General features: G+C 33.7%; 1 protein-coding gene across 8 annotated transcripts; it reads right to left on the reverse strand.

The window, feature by feature from the left end:
* Positions 1 to 15,104: 15,104 nt before the first annotated feature.
* LOC147386637 (uncharacterized) lies at positions 15,105 to 23,978 on the reverse strand. Of its 8 annotated transcripts, none has more exons than XR_015172120.1 (6): positions 23,633 to 23,972; positions 20,078 to 20,253; positions 19,777 to 19,945; positions 19,437 to 19,619; positions 19,156 to 19,304; positions 15,105 to 15,937 (listed from the first exon to the last, which is right to left on the reverse strand). XR_015172120.1 is itself a non-coding variant. In XM_086423841.1 (6 exons), the coding sequence occupies exons 1-4, from the start codon at positions 23,751 to 23,753 to the stop codon at positions 19,565 to 19,567; spliced, it is 411 nt and encodes a 136-aa protein (XP_086279967.1). In that variant the 5' UTR covers positions 23,754 to 23,975; the 3' UTR covers positions 15,105 to 15,937; positions 19,156 to 19,304; positions 19,437 to 19,564. The 8 variants fall into 8 exon arrangements, 4 of the variants coding, with proteins under 4 accessions (XP_086279967.1, XP_086279966.1, XP_086279968.1 ...); XR_015172119.1 differs by having other exon boundaries at positions 19,437 to 19,682; XM_086423841.1 differs by having other exon boundaries at positions 19,777 to 19,835; positions 23,633 to 23,975.
* Positions 23,979 to 24,218: the final 240 nt, after the last annotated feature.

Consider the following 24,218-nt stretch of genomic DNA (forward strand, 5'->3'; position numbering starts at 1 on the left):
TTTTCTTTTGTAATGGTAGGGTTCAAAAGACGTTAATGGAGTGTAAAGGGTTTAGACCTGTAAGTCCTTGATTGAAGGAGAATATAATCTTCTTCAACGGGTTCTCTTTTGTCCATTTTTATTTTATTATTTATTTATAGATTTACTCAATCCAAATGTTCTTCGAAGAAGCCTGCACAATCTACCAACTCTGTTTTTTTAATAATAAAAGATGACGTGACTGTTGACTCATTAAGTGAGTGACATGGATACTAAGTCACATTAGAATTTTGAGAAACTGTGGAAAAAGACCTGTGTTTGTTGGAATTATTATTATTATTATTTTGTAATTAAAATTATTTTGTGACCTTTTCACATATACAAATTTTATATAAATACTGGATTGTAATTTGTTCAAAACATTAAGGATAAAATTGGAAACCATGCTAGTGGTCTGGCATTGGTTACCAGCATCAAATATGATGGATTAGTGAACATCCTATCAAAACTTAAGTGGTATTCACCTAATACTAGAATTCTACGATGGGTAGAAAATCTAGTATCCTTCTTTATAAATAGGTGGTCGTCCCCCCCTCTCTACACACAGATTATTCTATTATTGAGATAGAGGTTCCCATCACCAAAAGTGTAGGCAGAGTTGGGGTAGTACACCTATTCTTCGCAGATCAAGATCAACGTATTCTCCGCGGATAATCGGAAAAGCGAATCCAGGTATTTTACAATTATTGTTTGTTCGATTCGATTATTCTGTTTTGTTCAAGATCAAATCCTAGATCTATGAATATATTATTTACAGTATTTTTCCCCAACAATTGGTATCAGAGCCATTCTGGATTTGTTCTTGTTCAAAATTGTTGATTAAATCTGAGTTGAATAGATTTAATTTTGAAATAAATATTTTTATTTATTTATTCAATCTAAAAGAACCAAACGAATCAAGTTTCTTAAATCAATCGAAGAACTTGAATGGAATAGAAATCTATTTCTGTAAAGACATTAGCAAATAATTTCCTATTCAAGTTCGCATCTCTGCTATGATTGGATCGGTAGGAAAAACCTTCATGGGGTGAACCCATTGAAACAATAAGAAAAATCCAAATCGTTTCTATCGTTGTTGATTTAAAATAAAAGACATTATGAAATCGAATATACTAAACGATTGTGAGAATCTGAAATAGAAAAGATTTCAGATTTGTTTAAAAAAAGATTAAATAAAAATAAATAAAAAATTTGAATCGTAAATCTGTCGATCTGAGTCACGGGGATTTTAATCGGACATTACCGGACAGTTACTGGTGATCGTAGACGTCGTCTGATGCCGGCGATTAAACCTGCCGGTCGTCGAATGGGTGGCGGCGTTTAGGGTTTACAGCAAGTTTACTCTTCTTAACGAAGAAGACGATGCTGTTGGACATTGTTATTCGGTGTGGGTTAAACCCGTTTGCATAATCGGTTTGGGCAAAAGCCCAATTCACTCTTCATTTGGGCTAAGCCCGATAGTTATTTCCGTTGGGCTTCTTTATTTAATTGGGTTTTAAGTTTTGGTTTGGGCCAAGCCCGATAGGTTATTGTGATTGGGCTTTTATTTTCAATTTGACCAAAATCGATTTCACTATTTGATCAATTGGGCTAAGCCCAATTAATTATTTCTTTTGGGCCAAAGCTGTTTTAAGCTACAGTTGATGCTAGCCCGTTTGGCTGTGGATTGGGCTAAACCTGATTCAAATAAAAACAAATGTTTTAATAGTCTGTTGGGTCATGCCCGATTCAGCCATACCGACCCATTTATCCGACTCGTTTGGGTCAACTCTCTACTCGATTCTAGTCAAACCGGTCCAGCCGAACCGGTTCAGTTGGTTCAAACGTGAACCAGACCATAGAAAACCATTTTCTTATAAAACTTTGAAAAATCATAACTAATTCGTTTTAACTCCGATTTGGACAAAACAAGAGTCCATTTTGAATATTTTTTTGAGATCTATTCAATAAAATTATTAAAATAATTCTTTGACAACAACATATATCAATAAAATTCAGATCAAGTTGTACCCTTTGGAGAATATATCTATAATTGCTTTCTTTTATGTTGTAATTTTTAGTTGTTATATTTATCACAAATAGTTGTACGCACATTCAAAATAAGAATAATTAAAAAACAAATTTAGATATATTAGGGTATAGGTCTTGCCAATAGGGGTTTTGAAGACATTTTGAGTGATCGTTCAAGGAACGTGATGGAAATAAGATAGTAGTCTGCCTAAAGGTGACCGTTCTATGGAAGTTACAGGTTCTTGAATTTTGAGACTTAGTATCTCACTACGATTACTTTGTGGCATTCTTTTACATGAAATCACTAATTTCTGCCTAAAGGTGATTTATGGATGTTTGTGTAGGTTGAGTAAATAGAATAGTCACAAGTGTGAAGGGGAGAAAACGATAACCTTCTTGCCTAAAGGTGTGGATAGTGTCTGGATTGAACTGGAACATGAGTGGCTAGGTCTATGTGCGTACTCCAACGCAATTTTAGGGAACATACAACATATTAAGATCTCAGCCCAAATGCGAGTCTTGATGATGCGACTTGTTTGTACTTGCAGAGTGAAAGTTTCACCCTTAATAATACACTCTAAAATGATTCAACCAATACCCCTGGTACGAATTGAAAGAATTAATCCCAGAATATATATTAATATTTGACCATATCTTTTTGCAGTTACGGATGGGTCATTGATTCAAAAGAGTCTGCTAGGGATTGAACCTCTTAATGGCTCTAATTACTCATCCTGAAAGATGAATATTGGCATTTTGTTGAGATGCATGGATTTTGATTTTGTTTTCTTTGAGGACATGCTACCAACTCCATTTCCAGATTCTACGGAGTTAGTGAGGGTCCATTTTATTAAATAGGAAAAGGCTAATAGATTGTCTATGATGATCATTCGAGCATCTATTAGTGAGACTCTTCGAGGTGGTATTCAAACCATAGATACAGCTAAAGAACTGTTACAGATCATCAAGAAATAATTTGTGGGAACAAAGAGATTTGTTCAATATGAATATTTGGGTCAGTTGATGAATTTGAAATATGATAGTAATGGAAATGTACGGGAACACATACTTAAGATGTCCAAACTTGTAATTGGTCTCCGAGAGTAGGGGATTATTTTTGAAGATGACCTTCTGGTGCACATGGCAGTTTTATCTTTGCCTAATTCTTTTGATACTTTTAAAGTTAATTACAGTGCACAAGAAACTAAATGGGATCTGAATCAGTTGATTTCCCTTTGTGTCACTGAGGAAATAAGATTGAGAGGTTCGAAGGTTGAGTCAGCACACTTGGCAGTGCACCTAAATAGCAATAAAGATTTCAAGAAAGGCGACAACAAGAATTTCAAACAAGGAAAAGAGTTCAAAGGTTTCAAGAATCAGAAAATAATCAATGAAAAGATAGATATTGGGAAAATAGATAATGAAGATTGCTGGTTCTGCAAGAAGAAGGGACACATGAAGAGAGATTGCTTTGCGTATAAGAACTGGTTGCAAAAGAATCCAGAAGGGGTTCGATAGCAAGAGAAACCCCAAACTAGAGGATAGATTTTTTCTTAGGAATGTAGAGGCATTGCAGGTTGAAGTTGTTGGAACTTATCATCTCAGTCTCGATATAGGACATTCCTTGATTTTAGAGGAGATTTTCTACATCTCGTCTTTTAGACGGAACATTATTTCCATTTTTAAATTGGACATTGTTGGTTATGTTTTTCTTTATTTTTCGCGATAATAGGATGCACGTTTTTTATCATAATGACACTATTGGACATATTTTTATTAGATGATCTTTATCAGTTATCTTTGGATAGTTTGTTTGCTTATTCTCTATTATGTTTATCTGTTGATTTGCATGTGTCGGGGTTTAAACGTCCTAGTTTGTCAGAAAACTCTTCTATGTTATGATTTTTAAAATTAGATCACATTTCTAATAAAAACTAGAATCCTTAATTTTAAGAAAGAATTCTAGGTCCTCTAGATTTTTAGATTTTTGATGTTTGTGTGAATTGCCTTAAAGATAAGATGATTAAGCAACGAAAGTTTGAAGTTATTAGGGTATCGATTTGCTAGGTTTCTTGAATATGGTCAAAATAGTGGGAGTGAAAAGCGAAAGAAAGTTATATTTGAAGAGAAACATAATGATCCACCAATATATTTTATTCTACAACTTTTACCTTATTTGGTGGCTTCACCTATCCGTATAATCGTTGTAGAAAATGTAGTAATCAAACCAGAACCCAATCCTCAAGTGGTGGTGGTTCCAGTTCTACAACCAATCATTTCCATTAGGAGATCTACCCGCTATTATAGATGATTATGAGGTGTACTTTCAGGAATGAGATACTATCAAAGGAGATGTAGATGATTCTTCTACATTCAAAAAAGTAATGGACTCAAATAAATCTCAATTCTAGAAGGAAGCAATGAAAGAAGAACTGAGATTTATGGAAAATAATGAAGTATGAGAACTAACGACGTTTCCAAAATGTCGTAAGATAATAGAATACAAATGGATTTTTAAAACTAAAAGGGATTCAGATGGTAAGGTTGAGAAGTTCAAAGCAAGACTTGTAGCAGAGGTTTCAAGCAAAAGTCAGGTATTGATTTCAGTGAGACTTATTCTCCAATTTCTTTTAAAGATTCATTGATGATCATCTTGGCGATATTGGCACACTATGATTTAGATTTACATCAGATGGATGTAAAACTATTTTTTTTGAATGGTGAACTGGATGAGGAGATTTACATGGCACAACCTGATGGCTTTAAAGTTGATAAAAGAGAACATCTTGTCTACAAGTTGAAAAGATCAATTTATAGGTTAAAACAAGCTACAAAACAGTGGTACTTGAAATTTGATCAAGTAGTGATCAGATATGGATTTAAAGAAAATGTCGTCGACAAATGCATATATCGCAAGATGAGTGGGAGTCGATTCATTATTCTTGTGATTTATGTTGATGATATATTGCTAGTAAGCAATGATGCTCATCTCTTATGTGATAATAAGGTTGTTACTGATTTTACAAATAATGAAAGAGTAACTAGAGGAAACAAGCATATCGAAATAAAATACCTTTTAGTATGTGAAAAGGTTCGTGAAGGATTGATCGAGATTGTCAAGATAGATTCTAGCAATATGATAGCTGACCCTCTCACAAAAAGACTCCCGCTAAAGATTTTCAAGGAACATGTAACTCTTATGGGAGTTATCATGTCATTTGATCATGTTATTTAAGTGTTAAGTTATTTTATGCTTGTTTTAATTTATTTATACTCTTGATAGACTATTTATTGCTGCTTAAAGAAATTGATTATGACTAGTCATTATTTATGTATTATTGTGTACACATGTTATGTTTGTCTGTGAGTAAATGTGCTCGTAAAGTGTTAAAGAAATGATTGGACTAGACGTGATTTGGCATCACGTTGATGAAGTCTTCATTCTGGATAGAAAGGTGATGGAATATCACATAACTGGTTGCTAGTAAGATATCAGAATGACATACGATGAGTATGAAGTTGGTCACCTAGGGAATGTACATACAGACTATATTGAGGAGTGTACATTACCCTAATACCACAAAGAAAGTTCACGTAAAGGTAAACTCCTGAAATTCATTGATGGTACTAGTTTTGAGATCATAGAACTGTCTTAAGGCCGACAAATGAGCACTTTGTTATATCAATGATCCATCATTAGTGGTATTTTTGAATGAAGGTGACAGTTAAAGATTATCTGAATTGTTTTGAACAATTATTTTTTTTAAAGAGTGCACTCGATTATTCAAAAGGTAACAATCCAGAGAGTCGTTTTAAACAAAAGGTATATGTGAAGGCCAAGTGGGAGATTGTTGGAATTATTATTATTATTATTATTTTCGTAATTAAAATTATTTTGTGGCCTTTTCACATATTCAAATTTTATATAAATACTGGATTGTAATTTGTTCAAAACATTAAGGATAAAATTAGAAATCATGCTAGTGGTCTAGCATTGGTTACCAGCATCAAATATGATGGGTTAGTGAACATCATATCAAAACTTAAGTGGTGTTTACCTAATATTAGAATTCTACGATGAGTAGAAAATCTAGTATCTTTCTTTATAAATAGGTGGTTGTCCCCCCCCCCCCTCTCTACACACAAATTATTCTATTATTGAGATAGAGGTTCCCATCACCAAAAGTGTAGGCAGAGTTGGGCTAGTACACCTATTCTTTGTAGATCAAGATCAACGTATTCTCCACGGATAATCGGAAAAGCGAATCCGGGTATTTTACAATTATTGTTTGTTCGATTCGATTATTCTGTTTTGTTCAAGATCAAATCCTAGATCCATAAATATATTGTTTACAGTATTTTTTCCCAATAGTGTAACCCCAGCATTACTAAAAAAAAAAAGACTGAACCGATAATTTACCAATATCTTAAAGAGTCATGATGATCTGACGTACTCAGTCAACGTGGGGGTAGTCAGATTATCACTATTCTATCTTAAAAACTAGAGCAATAATTGAACAATACAGATAAATCTTTAGATCACCACGTAAAAAAATGAGGAGAGTATTGAACCTTATCCTTATCCTCTTTGGATGTGGGTCTATAAAATGCCACGAAACTGTAATCAACTTGTGTGTTTGAGAGAAAGAGAGAGAAATGGAGATGAAGGCATCGTTCGTAATAGTGGTGTTGGTTGCGATGATGATAGCTGGTGTCGGTACTACTGTGGAAGCTAGGCCTAACCTTTTGCCATTTCTTAACTCCATCATGACCACTGAAACGTCTAATGATGGTATATTGTTGTTAAGTACTTAATATTAGGTCTTATAGTTCTCTTAATTAATTTGCAAAACAAAACTAATTAATATATGTTTGTTCATCTCTGTGTACACGCGTTGTGGGCATATATGCAATTTGGGGGTCTTCGGAACCATCACCATGCTGTGACTCAGGGGCGGAGCTAGTAAGGAGCTGGTGGGGGCAATTGCCCCCACAAAACTTTGAGACACCCCTATATTTTCAACTAATTACATGCCCCATTTGTCCCCACTCCCTCACCTCTCTCCCATTTGCCCCCACACCCTCACCTCCTTCCCATTTTTGCCCCCACAAAACTTGACACCCCTATATTTTCAACTAATTACATGTCCCATTTGTCCCCACTCCCTCACGTCTCTCCCCATTTTCCCTTACACCCTCACCTCCTTCCAATTTTTGCCCCCACAGAATTTTGAGACAGCCCTATATTTTTCAACTAATTACATGTCCCAGTTGTCCTCACTCCCTCACCTCTTCTATTTTTTGTTGATGACATTGTCCTTGACCGGGACTTCTCAAATGTTAATTGGAAATGATCTAAATATCATTTTCTTCAACTTCTAACTAAAAATCTCTTAATTTTTCCTTAAAACCATTCATCTTCACTAAACAACTAACCATAGTTTGCCCCCACTACAGGAAAATCCTGGCTCCGCCCCTGCTGTGACTCCTGCATATGTACAAGATCTTACCCTCCTCAATGCCGTTGTTCTGGCATTGCTACATCGTGTCATTCATCCTACAAATCGTGTCTGTGCACCGGATCAATCCCACCTCAGTGTCATTGCATTGATGTCAATGACTTTTGTTATAAACAATGTAGCAACAAGGCTCAACTTGAAGACTAATTAAGGGGGGCTGCCTCATGCAACTGTTTGATGATGCAATCATCGTTACTTCTGTTGTTGTATGTATGTACGGCAGACTTTAATTTCTACTAAGAAGAATAAGTAGCGTTTGATGTAATGTTAATCATCGTTGCCTTGCTTCTGTTGTTTGAAAATAAACTGCATGTTGCTGCTGGTAACTGTTTGATGTAATGTTAATCATCGTTTCTTCTCTTCTGTTGTTTGGAAATAAACTGATGTAGTTATGGTGTCATCTCGTTCCTAATCAAGGTCAGGTCAGGTCAGGTGACACCCCCTTCTATTTCACGTGTCATCTAATGATTATAGCTTACAAATTATCAAACACATATATCCATACGGTCAGTAGTCCTCAAAAATAAAAATGCCACGTGGTAAAAAAATGGAGTGCGTGACCTAACTTTAGTTAGAAAAGGTCTACCTAAATAGATCCCTCTTCTGTGATAAAATGACGCACTAAACCAAAGACGACTGTGTGGCTGATGTGGAAAGTGCAAGGAATCATAAATCTTTTTCTCCGAGATGCACATGGAAACGATCTACGGTTACGTGTACCTGCCACGTCATCCATATAACGACTACGTACGGCTTTGCATGCCATTTTATCATTAGTCTTTTCTATTTAATACCATATTTTACTTGAGTCGTGCTACAATGCCTGCGTTCAACATTGAACTGACGTGACAGTGTACAAATAAGCATAGATTTGTTTTCTTCAAGATGCAAATTAAAAATCAACCCAACTCAGTGTCTAACATAGGCAGTGCATTTGTCATTTTAGTTTCTACTAATTAATTAGATCGAGCTGTGAATCGACTAAAAGCAAACCAGTAAGTGGTGTGATTCGTAACTGGATTTTGAATCTCATTAGAGTTAGTTGTGTTGGAGTGACTTTAAGATTGACCTCATTTATACTTTTCTGATGATGTGGTAGTGCGCACAAATCCATAAATGCTTTTCACTTGTATATCAATGAAAAGCATTTATGATTTCGTATACATCTCCATGTCAGCAAAAAGTGTGAATTGAGATCAATTATGAGGTCACTACTCCAGCATTATTCCTTTATAAATTCCAAAACAAATGATGTTGACACAATACCCAACAAGATTAGGTGGAAGGAAAAATAATAAGAGAGATTTATCCGTAAATTGATTTGTTGCAATTTTATTATAAAAATTTCTTTACTTTATCAAGTTTGTTATTGAAACCAACCTTACTTTATGAATGAGGTTAACATGACTAACTTGATAAGATCTCAAATCTTACTAAGGTTCGTTGGCCCATAAAGATGATTAAATTGGTAATCCAATACCACAGTCTTTTAGATTTCATGGAAATACATATATTCAATAGAAAAAAATTCGAAACATTTATAATCTTGTGGCATCAGATCATGTTTTTGGATGCCACAAATTTATGTGATTACAATCCACTCCAAGGTATGTTTAGCAACAAATTAATTACATCAATTCACCTTTTATGACTTGGGTCTCCACTGCAAGGTTTGTTGGGAAACAAACTTTATAAAGTAAGGTTTAGTGGATAACAAACTTCATAAAGTAGGTTCTCTTGGAGTTGTTAGAATTCCAAGGGAGTATTTGTAATAAAAATTTGCAATTAAGTCTCCTGAGTAAATCTTTCAAATAATAATTTTATTTTGAGAAAATGACCACATGGTACCTATTCCAAAATATTTACTCAAAAATTCCACACTAGAAAACTTGGACGTTTTAAGACTCAATTTTTCCTTTAAAAAATGATTTGAGTCTCAAATCAAGACGCTTGAAAAACGAGTGTGATAGTAGCATAAAATCAAAATCAACATATTTTATAGTCAAGGACGATATAAACTATCATTTTCTATGAACGATCATACAAGTAGCATACAAGTAGGATCTGGATGACTAGCATCCAATGAATTTAGAGATTTGTATTCAACATATCGATCCCCAATGGCGGAGTTATAATCTTTCCTAATATAAATTGTGAGTTCATATGTTTCCTTTTTTATTATGAGTTTGTATCGTATACCTAGGGACGGGTTGAAACCAAGTCTTACATCTCAAATATTGCCACATAGATCTCTCATTAAAAGAAAGAATCTTATCCCTTGGTGCATATGATCCAAAATCTTGTTATTTTCTTCATAAAATATCAATGTAAAGTTTAATCACATTCCAATTGATCATGTGAGAAAAAAGATTCAAGATTGAAGCTCCCATATAAAATTACGTAAAAATGTAATTCAAAATTATAGATTAAAAAAAAAAAGTCTTTTATATTCCATTATAAATTACATATATCATGTCCCATAATATATGAGGGGTTTTGTAAACATATGCGCTAAGGGCACATGTTTAGGTGCATTAAATACACTTAGAAAATTGCGTTTCCTACCAAAAATTCCCTCAAAATATTTTTTTTACCAAAATTACACTCAAGTGATTATTTTCAAGGTGTATTTAATGCACTTTAGTTTAACGTATGCCCAAGGGCACACATTAACAAGACTCATATATATGATAACCAACCACAAGCAGGTGATGAGTGGCTAAATTAGGAGAATGCAAAGTGGGGTCTCCATAGCTAAATGACCTCAATGGTTAATTTCAATGTTATATATATATATATATCATAGTTGTAGCATTAAGAAGTAAAGTGTTTTAAATAGACATTGAAAACAGAACACGGTGTCTGATTTTTTGTTTTTAACTGACCAGCTCTTTTTTATTGTATTCACAATGAAAGTGTTGAAAAAAAATGTTCTAAATTTCTAATCTTTTCACTTTAAAACTTAAATGCCATAGCAATTAATTAAAAAAAATACATAACAATTTAACTCATATTTAAATGAAAAAAAAAATCGGACAAACACTGCATTTTAGCAATTAATAATACAAGATCTAAACAAAAATAAAGCCAAAGAACCAAGAAGCACCTTCCCAATACAGTACCAAGCATATTGAGGTTTTTTTTCCTTCAAACCTCAAGAACAAATGAAAAAGAATTGGTAAATCAAAGAGCTTGAGCTAGTTGGTGTATCAATGATTTTGAGCCCTTTGAAGCAAAATCAGTATTCATAAAACTAGGAACATCGATTTGTTGATTTCTCGATGAGAGAGTCATCAAAGCCAAAAGTATTGTATTTATGAAGCTAAGAACTTGGTCTATTTAATTTATTAAAAGATATGGACCATATAACTCAGGCAAAGATGAATTAGAATGTATTGGAGTAGTACTCGATCTTATGGTCTTTCGGTCAGGAAGGATTGGTAAACCCTACCAACCAACTCCTGCCTTGGATGAGCACCATATTTACTTATACTTGTCATCCCTGTAAAATATTGACTCTGATAAGGTCAAAAGTGATGAATGTCTCAAAATTCCTAAAATGGCTAATTTGAGAGTAGAGCAACAAAGACCAGTACAAAGAGATTAATGTCCTCCATTAGATTTCTTCTCAACCGAAAGATATATCATAAATTCAGCACAATTTAAAATTCACTGCATCAATAATTTAAAGCTCGAGCATATTATTAACAACGCTAGCATAGTTTCAATTATGGTCCCTGATTGCATCATATGAATGCTTTATGAAGTGTTTGAGTTTATTTTCTTCATTCATTCATTGCAGGACTTATAAAAGGGTTTAATTTTCCTTTGAATCTTGAGGAAATTTTTTGACTTTATTTTCGTTCATCGATCTTCACATCTTTTCCAAGGATGCCCTTCGACCTTTATTACATTTCCTTTACTATCCACTTTCCAAATATAGCCCTACAACTTTATATATTACATCTCTCTTCCTTCTCAAATAAAACCCCTCCAACTTTATTGTTCCTCTCTTCTTCCCCTTTCAAAAAATCTATGTTTTTTTTTTTTTTTGAAAAAGTCTCATTTAAAACGTGTTTTCTAATTCCAACAATTAAAATAATTTAAAAAAAAATCATCTTAAAAAAAATGTGTTTTTACATCGTAAGTACATTTTTTAGGTAATAATAATTATAAGACCCCAAATTTATTTTTTATTGGGTAGGTTTATGGTTAGTTTCTATAGTTTTTTTTTTTTTTTTTTTTTTGGTGCTAAGCAAGAAAGTTGTATACTGATAAAAAAGAAAGAGTACAAAGGGAAAGCCCTTAATTTACAAGTCTAAATTGAGGAAGTTGGAGAGTATCACCCATTGAACAAGTCCTGGCTTTCAATGGGGGAGACTCAACAGAACTAAAAGAAGAGGAAGCACGGTTCATAATGGCTACATTAGTGCATCAACTACTGAATTTCCCTCTTGATAGATATGTTGGATTTTTCAATTGCAACAAGCCAATAGATTTCTGATCATATGAACCCAATGATCAAGCTTCCAGGGCAATTCAATCATACCAAGGAGACCCTTAATCATAAGTGTTGAGTCCATCTCGATGATAATGTTAGCATAGGAAATGCTGAAATTTTCCAATTCTTTTAAGAGGGCAAAGCACTCAGCCTCAGCACAACTGGCTGTCCTTAGAACTGAATTTGCCGCGCCATCAACATTGATCTTTAGCCAACTAGAGGAGGTTTACACTAAGAAATACTCAGACGATGTCTAGGAGGGACATGTTTTGTAGGAATGTGCAGCAGCATCAGCTTCCTCGAGATAGGAACCGATGTGGGTAGATTAAATTTTAGGACTCTCTCTAGTTCGTTAATCCATTAGATTCATAAATGTGGTTTAATATGGGATGTAATGATAATGTTGAATGTTATAATTTTTTTTTTTTTCAATTTTTTTCTATAATATCTCATTTTGCTCAAAAGATTGGTTGATGGTTAAACTTCTATTTTTATATTTACCATTTTCTCCCATTTTGTCTTGTAGTCCCTTTTAATCAATATTGAAATATAATTGTGTTGTGGTCTCTTAATGCTCTATATAAACTCTTGATTAGGGTTAATGCCATGGTGAAGATATCACTAGAATTGCAATCCCTTTTATGGGGATCTTGATCATAGAAAATTGCAAACTTCGAATAATTCAAAATAATACGGTAAAGACACAATTACAGTTTGGAACATATTTCTTAGATAATTACAAATGTGCTTGGCTATTTTCTCCTATCTTCCTTTTCATTTTTGTCAACTTAATTACTACGAACGGTAATTAGTTGCTTCAGTTAATTCATTTTGAATTTTATTGAGAATCATTTCATTTATAACGCAAGGGATACACAACTGCACATATTTAAGGAGATGCATAGTTGTGTATCCTGAGGAAATCTATGCTTTCAAATCATGCCATGTCAGGGAGTCTAGAAGGGCTTTTGTTAGAGGGGTCGTCAGAAAATCACAACTCATTCAAGAAAGAGTCGTCCTGGAATAACATTAAAATTGACATCGATTCTCACATTGTTGATGTCACTACGTAACATTAAAACAATTGATAAAATTCGTCGTTCATTGTGACAATTTTTAATTGTCATTAAATAGTCGTTATTGACTAAAGTCAGTGACTTTAAATGGGGGTTTAGCCATTGAGTAAGTGTATAGAGAGGTTTTATTTGCGAGCCGGAACATTATATTCTTTGCAAGTACATGTTTTTTTATCTGTTTGAGGCAACATTCTTATTATTTTAGATGATAAAGAATCTAATCTAACACTGACCATACCTGTTCAAAGGCGTGAAGAATCTCTACAACATAACTCTTTCATTCAAAGTACCAGGAAATTAAAGGCTCTGGTGTAACAACCTTACCAGGTTTCATATGTAATTTACCTTATGTTGTATTTCTTTTTCTCTTTCCATATTTGTTTATTAAAAAAAAATGAGAGGAAGGCCAAAGTGAAATTGGGTTCTATCTGTGATTTTTTTTTTTTCCAGAACTGTCATATTTTCGTATGCTACTGATCTTATTTTAACATTCGATTTTGTTAAGCAATTGTAGGCTCAATAACATTATAGTTAGTTTAGTGCCGTGGTGTGGCTATTCTAGGTTAAGTTTTGGGAGGTTATTTCCTTCTTACTATTACTATGGCTCAAAATGAATAATGTTATTTGTTGTTTGTCATCATTGCCTCCTGTTATGTTTTTGGATTTCTATACTAGTTAGCAAAATACCACTGGAATCACATGGTTTAGTTAGTATTAAAGTGCATGTGCCATCTTGCACTCATATAACGCTTGGATTTTTAAGTGGAATACTAATAATTGCAAGGTGAAAGAGGAGATGTTAAATTACAAAGACCAATTGAACTAAAGCTTGAATTGCCAAGTGGCATGGCTTTTTCCCCCTAAAGACATGTCTTTAAATAGAATTGAAAGGTGGAACATGATTTTTTGAGATGGCCCCAAATTTTTAGGATAAAGCTTTGAAAATGATGTTGCTTTAATAATTTAATAGTTTGTTTTATGTTCTTTTAATGTTTTCCCATTTTTTCAACTCTGTTTAAGTCTAGATTTTATATTTTCTAAGAAAAAGAAAATTTAATTATTTATCAAAATTGAAGATCAGAGTTACACCAGAAATAAAAGTGAAATCTAAGAACTTTAAAAGAAAAGGTTGACTTCTAAGCAATCCTTGTTTTTGTTACCTTGCTTCATATTCCCAGTGAATTGGATATTATATTGCAAGAAGATATGTATTGCAAGTAGGTGTGGAGCCTGGATTTTTGGCCAGTGGGGACTTAGTGCTAACATCAATCAATAATAAGGGATATCTCTAATATCGAACAAAATTGAAAGGTGTATCTCTAATATTGATAAAAATTAAAGGGTGTAAGTTCAACACTCAAGATTGGTTGCGACTAGCACAATTATAGACCCAACTCTGTTTAAGCTATAGCTGGCAATGGGTTGGGTTTTACCCGATACACATCCATTCCGATGTGCAAAAATAGGATTTAGATTTAAAGTTGGTTTTTCGGATCGAACGTTGTAAATACGAAAATTTTTCAGATTGGTTTTGGATTAACCCAACCCATTTCGATAAAAGTCCTAACCAAATTTACTTTTCTTTAAAAAAAAAATTTAATTCCCAGACGGATAACTTACTCTCTCCACTCGGTTGTCATTTGGTTCTAAAATTTATGTATTGGATCAGATAAGATCTGATCTGGATCATATAGTAAAAAAAATTGTGTTTGTATAGCTCTAGTATTTTGACTCAGTATCGATGCTCCTCCGATCCATTGTCAACCCAAGGTTAGGCTAGGCTAAGATTTTGTTTTAAGCATGATTAAAAATGAGTCAACCTAAGACCCATACCAAATGTGGACACGATCCCTAATCCTGAGGGCATAATTTAAAGTACATCATTGTGAACTTGCAAAGCATATATCACTCAAAACATATCGGATCAAAATCTAATCCCAATAAAATGTAGCATGAGTGTGCCAAATATATATAATTAATAGGTATTGTATTTTATTTATGGAAGAAATAAAATATTGGTTTACAAGGTCATCTTATAACTACAAAGAAAATGAAAGTTGAATTGGCTTCCATGCCATGTGTGTATGAACGACTAGCATCCGAGGGGCTCCAACCTGAAATTTAGTTGTACTAGTAATCCATATTGATTCTTTGTGAGGGGTATTTCTGTCTATCAACTTTAAACCGGTGGTTCATACACACTGAACACATGTAGGTAGGGTACCAACGACTAGCAACAAAGGAGGTCCAACCTAAACATAAGCTTTTTCGACAATTGAAGGCAACTCAGCCATAAAATTTAAAAAAATAAAAATCTAGAACCATTTGAACGTGAAGCATATGTAGCCAAGGCATCTGCTACTGTATTACCCTCTCCGAAAATGTACTTGATAGTCCAAATAGAAATTCTTAGACACTATATTCATCCTCCATTAATTTGTTTTTCAACGGGCCGAAACTATCAAATTAATGGAGGATGGGAGAAATTCGGTGGTTCTAAGCCGTCGAATCGGGGAACATAAAAAATTTCAACAGTCATGGGCTGTCGAAATTCTATTACTAAAATTCATGGGCCAAGCCCGTTGAATTTTCCTGTCAAAATTTCCAATTTTCACATAGATAGGCCCTGTTTTTTGAGAGAGTTGATTTATTAACAAAGAAAAAAATTAATGAAGTTCAAGAGAATTTGAGAAACTCACCTCAAATAACACTCATAGTGGGTTTTTTGCTGTATTTTGCCAAGACCATCCTTGGCTAATTTTTTGCACATAACCCTCTTCTATAAGTTCGTCCTGTATAAAATTGAGAACAAAAATAAAAAACAAAAGATTTTAAGACACGGGCATTTATAAATTTTCCTTTTTTAAAACTTTTCTCGATCATGGAATCTAAACCTTCCATCAAAATAGTCATCATGTCTTTTGAATTTGTCGAAGGAAAAAAGAGGTGTTCATTTTGTTTTTTTAATTACCTATTAAAAGAAAGATAACCTAATCTTTTGAAGATAAGTTACTGAGTTAAGATTTTTGGAGCATGAAGTGTTAGTGAGTGCATTTGTGTACCTCAAGTTTCGTGCTCAAAGCTTTTTTTTTTCAAATTTAAGATGCAAATTATCATCACATTCCAATTGTTCATGTGAGAAAAAAGGATTCAAGATTGAAGCTCCCATATAAAATTGCGTAGAAAATGTAATTCAAAATTGTAAATTAAAAAGAAAATTTTTTTATATTCCATTATAAATTACATATATCATATCACATAATATACAAGGGGTTTTGTTAACACGTGACCTAAGGGCACATTTTTAGGTGCATTAAGTACACCTAGAAAATTGAGTTTCCTACCCAAATTTCCCTCAAAATATTTTTTTAACAAAAATACCCTCGAGTGCTTATTTTCAAAGTGCATTTAATGCACTTTAATTTAACGTGTGCCCTTGGTAAATTTCAATGTTATATATATCCCATAATTAGAGAATTAAGAAGTGAAATGTTTTAAATAGACATTGAAAACAGGACAAGATGTCTGATTTTTCATTTTTAATTGACCAGCTCTATTTGATTGCAATCACAATGGGTGTGTTGAAAAGAAATATTCTAAATTTCTAACTTTTTCTTTTTAAAATTGAAATCCCATAGCAATTAATCAATAAAATGTGTAACAATTTAACTCTTATTTAAATGAAAAGAAATCGGACAAATATTGCATTTTAGCAATTAATTATACAAGATCGAAACAAAAATAAAGGCAAAGAACCAAGACACACCTTCCCAATATAGTACCAAGCATATTGAGGTTTTTTCCTTCAAACCTCAAGAAAAAAACCCTATCTTGTTTAGAAGACATTGTTGGTTTCTATTAGAAAGAGTCATTCAAACTAGGTGTGTTTGACGAAGTGTTGGAAAACTTGGGAAGTTGGGCGTGAAGAAGAATTGGTGTATCAACGGGTTTGAGCCCTTTGAAGCAAAACCAGTATTCATAAAACTAGGAACATGGATTTGTTGATTTCTCAATTGAGAATCATCTAAGCCAAAAGAATTGTATCTATGAATCTAAGAACTCGGCCTATATAATTTATTAGAGGATATGGACCATATAACTCAGGCAAAGGTGAATTAGAATGTATTGGAGTGGTACTCTTATGGTCTTTCCATCAAGAAGGATTGGCAAACCCTATCAACCAATTCCTACCTTGGATGAGCAGCGAATTTATTTCTACTTGTAGTCCCTTTAAAATATTGACTCTAATAAGGTCAAAAGTGATGAATGCTTCAAAATTCCCAAAAAGGCTAATTTCGATCGAGAAGGATTCACTGCAACAATAATTTAAAGCTCGAGCATATTATTAACAACGTTAGCATAGTTTCAATTATGGTTCCTCATGCATCATATGAATGCTATATGAAGTATTTGAGTTTATTTTCTTTATTCATTCATTGCATGACCTATAAACGGGTTTATCTGGTTTGACAAATTTTGGAGTTCCCAAAGAAGTTGAGAAGTCAGAAGCACGGAGATACCAAAAGTAAAACATTTGAACTCCCGAGATTACAGTCAAAGGTCAATATTCGCACATGAGCTAGGAATCCAATGGTTGCGAGCTAAGTGACAAATTACCTTAGACTCTCTCAAGTTGAGCCAAGTGCTCACCAGTTAGGCATTTATATTTCATCCCATCCCCACTTGTTGCATTCAATCTACCTTCAAATGTTTAAAATCATCATCATTTATGCCGTACCCAATATATCCAGGGTTTTGCCAATTTCAATCTCATTTCACCATTCAAATGAACAGAAATCCACCAAATAATTGTTAATGGTATGAGAGAAGTAACTTCATAACACAATTTGTTAACCAACTTCTGTTAAGTTATGGTACACTACTAATCATTCAATTTCCTAACTGTGTAATTAGCTTCCCCTTTTCTTTCAACACCTCCTCGTTCCTTGAATATATTTAATTAAAAACTAACCTTTAGATTTGTTCACCAGGAACACAGTACCTTGGGGATCGTCATACTAGGGGGACTCTTGTCCAAAATCTTTGTTACCTTCAAAACTCTTTTCCAAACAGTCAGTTCTTTTAAGAGTTGACCAAACAATGTTTTAAAAACTAGACCAACGATTAGGCCAATAATTTATCAAATTGATCAGACCACGATCGGATACAGTTCAACTTAGTTGGACAGACATAGATATATTTAAAACATACATATACATTAATGTTATTCCTTATAGATAAATTTCAAATGAGGATTTGTAAGATCAGTTAAATTAATATGTAATCTTCCTTTCAATATAAATTATTAGCATTGTAATTTCATCATTAAGCTTAGCTATTGGAATAAATATAAACTAAATTTGGGCATGGTTACAGCCAACACAATGAGAGCCCAACTCTGGAAATTTTTTTACTTTTTATTTTTGGCTAAATATACAAGAGGAAAAACTACGTGGAAAACTCCTGTTATACAATTCTGATTTCAGGTAAAGCAAGACTATTCCCCCATGAAGCATTTTTTGCAATCAAAGGAAGGTCAAAAGATCTTGAATAAAAAGAAATGATAAAACCGATGCCAAAATTTTCCTAAGATTAACTTTTAAGATTGGTTACAAATCAATTCATTTAAGACCCATACTGAAGGCCGAAACCAAATTCGTCGGCATCCCTAATCCTTACCATGTGGTTTAAAGTGTACTAAATATTGGTTCACATCAAAATAAACTTATCAAGCATAAATAAACCAGTTCATATCAGATCAATATCAAACCTAGATTATGAATCCATACAAAGTATGGGTTTGTCAAATATGTAGAATAAGAATCAATTAATAAGCCTTGAACGGGTTTATGGAAGAAATAAACTAGGGAGGTTTGCTAAGTAATCCCAGAAAACAGCATCAAGTAAGTCATTGTACAAATTGAATTTTTCTAATGAATGAAAATATTATTTCAGTTATTGAATAATCTTAATACTTCAAGAAAAATTGTCATTATGGGGATAAACATACCTCAGCAAATTGAAAAATTGTGGGAGACGGGATCAAACATGTGATCTCATTTTTTGTTCATGATTGCCAGCAAGTTGAGCTTTAGGATCAAGATCCAAGATAACTATAATGAAAATGGAAGGTGAATTGGGCTTCCATCGACCATTCATCTGCAACAAATCCTAGCTTTAGAATAAAAACTGAAATATTTTTTCAAACTATATTACGCACATGAAAAAAAAACCCTCAAAATAGTTCACAAAAAGGAATTTGATTGAACCAATGCATTGATAACTACTTACGTGGATTATTGCTGCAGCCTTTGAAAGCAAGAGTCTACTTTCAAGAGACTTAACTTTTCCCCCTAAGAAGGCTCCATCTTATATCAAGATCAGTCTCGATATTGAAATTTTTTCTTCGTGCCTCTTCTTTATAACATTTGAAAGAGAGTCTGGAAGCTTTTCTTATCCACGACCAAGTAACTTCTGCAAAACAATGTGGACTTTACTTGAATCTGTGCAACAAAACCACTTCCCTTTTGGCAATTCCTGTTATATTTATATAGGTAAGATTATTATATAGGTAAGATGAAACTCTAAATGAGAATAAAATAACAGATCATTGACACACACACACACACACCCCTTCAGATCCGCCATTTCATGATCCTTCAAACAGCCAACATGAAATCCCTTCTTGCACTGGAGAGAAAAAAAAGGGGGGGTTCAAATTTGTATACTAAAAATTATGCGTATCGAGAACTCATATGACTGTGCGTGAACCAAATCCTGATTTGCTAAAATCATCGTGCCTACAAGCAAAATTCAAAGCATAAGCTCAAGCATAACCAGAATGACAAAGGATGGAAATCAGCACAACAAACAAAACCCTCTACCATGAAGTAACAATATTATGTCCAATAACAAGCTTCCTGCAAGCCCACCTGCATAAAACGCATCCACCAGCTTCGGTCTCGTGTTTTGACAATCCGAATGCATCGCTTGGATATTTGTTCAATAGAATCAACTCCAGAAACTCTCCCAGCTGCCTTTGCATTGGCATTTAAGCAAAATGGGCAATACCATTTACCATTTGGGATGCTTGATAGTTGCAAACAATCTGCGATAAGAAAATGGGGATGCACATCAAAACTAGTACATCAACAAGCCAAACATGCTGTCAATTTGGAAATAAATGGAGTAATGAGAAGTTGTCTCTTATTGAATCAAGAGTATAACCTGACCGGTCACACTTGCTCAGTCAAATATTGTTAGTAATGTTTAGGCATGATTATTTGATTAAGCAAAGGAACTAAAATGCATCCACATAGCAACCACCACATCACCACCACCATCAATGTCTCCACAAAACTAATACCCCCCCCCCCCCCCTCCTCCTACAGTAACACTCACATCTATTCTAATACTTTTACTCTCCACCACCAACACCACCTCTGACACCAAATCTGGTGGAGGTCTCCCACCATTCAGAGAAGGCCCAACTTTCCAAAATTGCATCAATTGCCCCAAATTACTACTCTGAACAAACGTTCACACAATCATCCACATCGCCATGACCCTTGACACCACATACCTCCGTGGATCCATAGTTGGGATCCTCTCTGTCCTCCAACACACCTCTTGCCTAGAAAACATAGTCTGCCACTTACTCAAACTGACGCTCAGATCTTCGCCATTTGAATTTTATTTTTCTGCCAGTCTAAAGTCTAAGAGTTATAATAGGTGAACATTTTCTTGGTTTCTTTTTCTTTGCTAATTGTAGTTGGTGAACATGATGTAGTCACCCTACGTGGAACATCATATGTTTGGTTACCATTGGATTCAAATGTCACATTTAAAATCTCATGATCAAAAAATACTCTAAACAAATTTGAGAAAACTTTAGTATCAAAAAATTATAATATTTTCTGGTCCTTGCATCCTATCAATCAAAAATCACCTCACTTTTCCTAAAAATGGAGGCCTACAATGGTGAAGTATGATTGCAAGAAGCAAAAAAATCTGACATATTCGAAAGGAATAAAACAAAATAATCCATGATTTATATCAAGATCAAAGCCTCTATTTCTATAACTACATTCACCACACATGAAAAACAAAGAGGAAAGAAAAACATTTCAAGTAAAAATGAAGTACCATTTTCACATTTTTTTACTACAAAACCAATTTCTTTTCAGGAAACTAGGAAGTTGGACATCCCACGTGATCTACCCAAAGTTGGCCAAAATATCTTTGAAGCATGACTTAACACATATGGAACAAAATTTAGCTTCTAAAAGATTAGAATTAAAGCTACATTCACACTCATCATTGATCCTAATAGAGAACCGTCTTCTCAGTGAACTATTCAATGTTTCTATTGAATTCGCCAAGGCCACATATGCGACATCAACACGATGTGCAAAACCAATTTCATACTGGGCTGAAATAGTCAAAAATAATAAAATTTTAAATGTCTCTAAATATGTGTGTATATATTAAAGACTGAGTCAACAATAAAGGCGATTAAAAAAAAAGAACACTCACAGTAAATTTTACAGACGAATCGAATTCTTTTGAGATCAAAGAAATGAGAATAAAAACACGAAAGTAAGATCCATATCAGATCAGATCTATACAACCAAATCAGAAATCTTGATTAAACTAACTCATACAGCTTCATGAAATCAAAATCTGCCTAAAAGAACTAAATATAGATGGAAACGGGTATAAAAGTGCAATTTAAACACTTACAAAGGAAGAAATACTTGCCATAACTCGAATTATAAGGGAGAAAAACAAGAACAAGTAATTAGAGATCTCAGCAAAAATTCAAACGAACTAAAACAATGGATCTGGAAGTAATTCGAAGCTTAAAACAATGGAGAGTTATATCTAGAGATGAGATTATGGATCTGGAAGCTTAAAAAAAAAAAAATCGAAAAGGATTCAACTCTTACTTGAGCTAACTAGAGACGAGATAGATGAATCAATTATCGTTCTCATTGCAACAACGATTCGAGAATGAATTTCAACTTAGATCTATGATCTTAAGTTAAAAACACACAATTCACCTGATATGATTGACAAGAGCGGATTTTGAGTGGGGGCACCTGCCCCAACAAGAGTTTTCAAATTCTATGGATTAATGTGCTATTGCGACAGATTTTAAAGGCGGACAAAGAAATTTGCCACTATTGCCCTCACAAAAAAAAATTTTCACTCTTAGTTGCCCCCACAACTATTTGTTTCACTCTTAATTGTCCCCACAATTTTTTTTCTACTCTTAGTTGCCCCCACATGAGCAAAATCCTGACTCCGCCCCTGCTGATTGAGGCTTGCGATTAAAGATTGGAGCTTCGATAGCTTCTCAACATCAAATTAAACAAAACCCTAAGTTCGAGAGACTTCCGAAGAATCTTGGCGTTGATAGCTTCTCGCTATGAAACCCTAAAGTTGAAGAGATTTGAGATGGTTTTACTTTTAAATCCATTCAAAGAGTACTAGAAAACCACAGAAGGTGAAAATCGTGTGTTCTCATATAAAACTTAGGCACACTTGGTAGGTCAAATATTGTTAGCAATGTTTAGGCATGATTATTTGAGTAAGGAATGGTTATAAACCGTTCTTAATTAGGCACTCTTAAAATCATCCCTTGAAAATGTTCCTAATTATTCATTTTGGTGTAGTGGAGGACATTTCAATCTTTTCAACTATAAAAAGCTCGTTCATTTTTTTTTCTATTTTCTTTTTATATGTCATTTTTTTACTAAATAAGCAAGATTTCATTAAAAACAATTAATGTACATCAAGAGAAGGGCATAACCCTTAGCTTACATAAAATAAAAAGATGCGCCTTATTTTACTAATCATGCAAGATTTATTTGCATGAAAATTCTTCAAACAGCATGAGGATTATGTCCCTCCGATAAGAAAACAAATTGGCTGTGGAATTAATTGTCCAAATATCTAATGTGTCTACTACAAAATTAAATCAGCACCGCCAAATAGAATTTCATGGGCCATAGTAGAAGGTTAAATGGATATTACTTGCAGGCCCGAAATATACTCGATCGAGCAGATTAATAGCCTATGGAGAAAGATAAAATGCTAAGATGACCAAAGCCTTATCTCAAAAATTTGAGAGAAACTAAACGGAAATTAAAAACTAGAAAATTGGGGTTTGAAATTCATTATAGAAATTAGAAGTAATCATCTTTCCAATAAAATCCCAAGAAGATTGATGAAATACGCCAAACTGTGAACGAGTCAAGCTGCGATTAAGTCTTAGGTCTAATTGAAAATCAGTCCATTTAAGATCCATAGACAAGCCTAAGCCCAAACACGATTTGCTCTACACCCCTAATCCTTACTATACGAAATTGAAGTTTTCAAATATAGCAAATTAAACTCATCAGACATAATAAACAAAATAATTATCGAAAATATGGATTAAAGTAAGAAACTATTTAGCAAAATAATGATGGGGATAGACATACCCTTAGAGGGAAGGGATCGAACTTGTGACCTCATGTTTTTTTCATTGTAGATTGTCAAGCAATTGGGGTTTACGGTCAAGATTAAGATTAAGATTGCTATTGAAAGATGAATGGCTTCCATCAATGGCTCAACTCATGAATTTAACATCTCATGTCTTTGTAGAAAAAGAATGAAGGAAAAACATAAAAACTCAAACCAGTTTACCCTAGGAAAGGTTTCAGTCTCAACTCTCAAACCAATAATACCCTTCAAGAGCGATTGTGATAGTATCCCAGCCCTAGATCTCCATATTTTATAATGGAGGGCGATATAAACTAGAGAGATTTACCGGATCGACCACCCTAAATTTTGTGTGTCACCTTGACAGGACATGCAAACTTTTTCTTTCTTAATAGTCCTTTCTACTGTTAAGTTCATAATTTTTACTCTTGAACTCAATGTTTTTTTTTTAATTACAGTCGAATTCACCATTTTTTTCAAATAAAAAGTGATGAACTCAACATTGATCTAACTATCTAATTTTCAATTTTCGAAAAAGGATTAATTAATGAAAAGAAGTTTTGTCATTAAGGTTTCACAATCTCA

The sequence above is a fragment of the Akebia trifoliata genome, chromosome 14, assembly GCF_017979445.1.
Source record: "Akebia trifoliata isolate Shusen 1 chromosome 14, ASM1797944v1, whole genome shotgun sequence".
NCBI lineage: Eukaryota > Viridiplantae > Streptophyta > Magnoliopsida > Ranunculales > Lardizabalaceae > Akebia > Akebia trifoliata.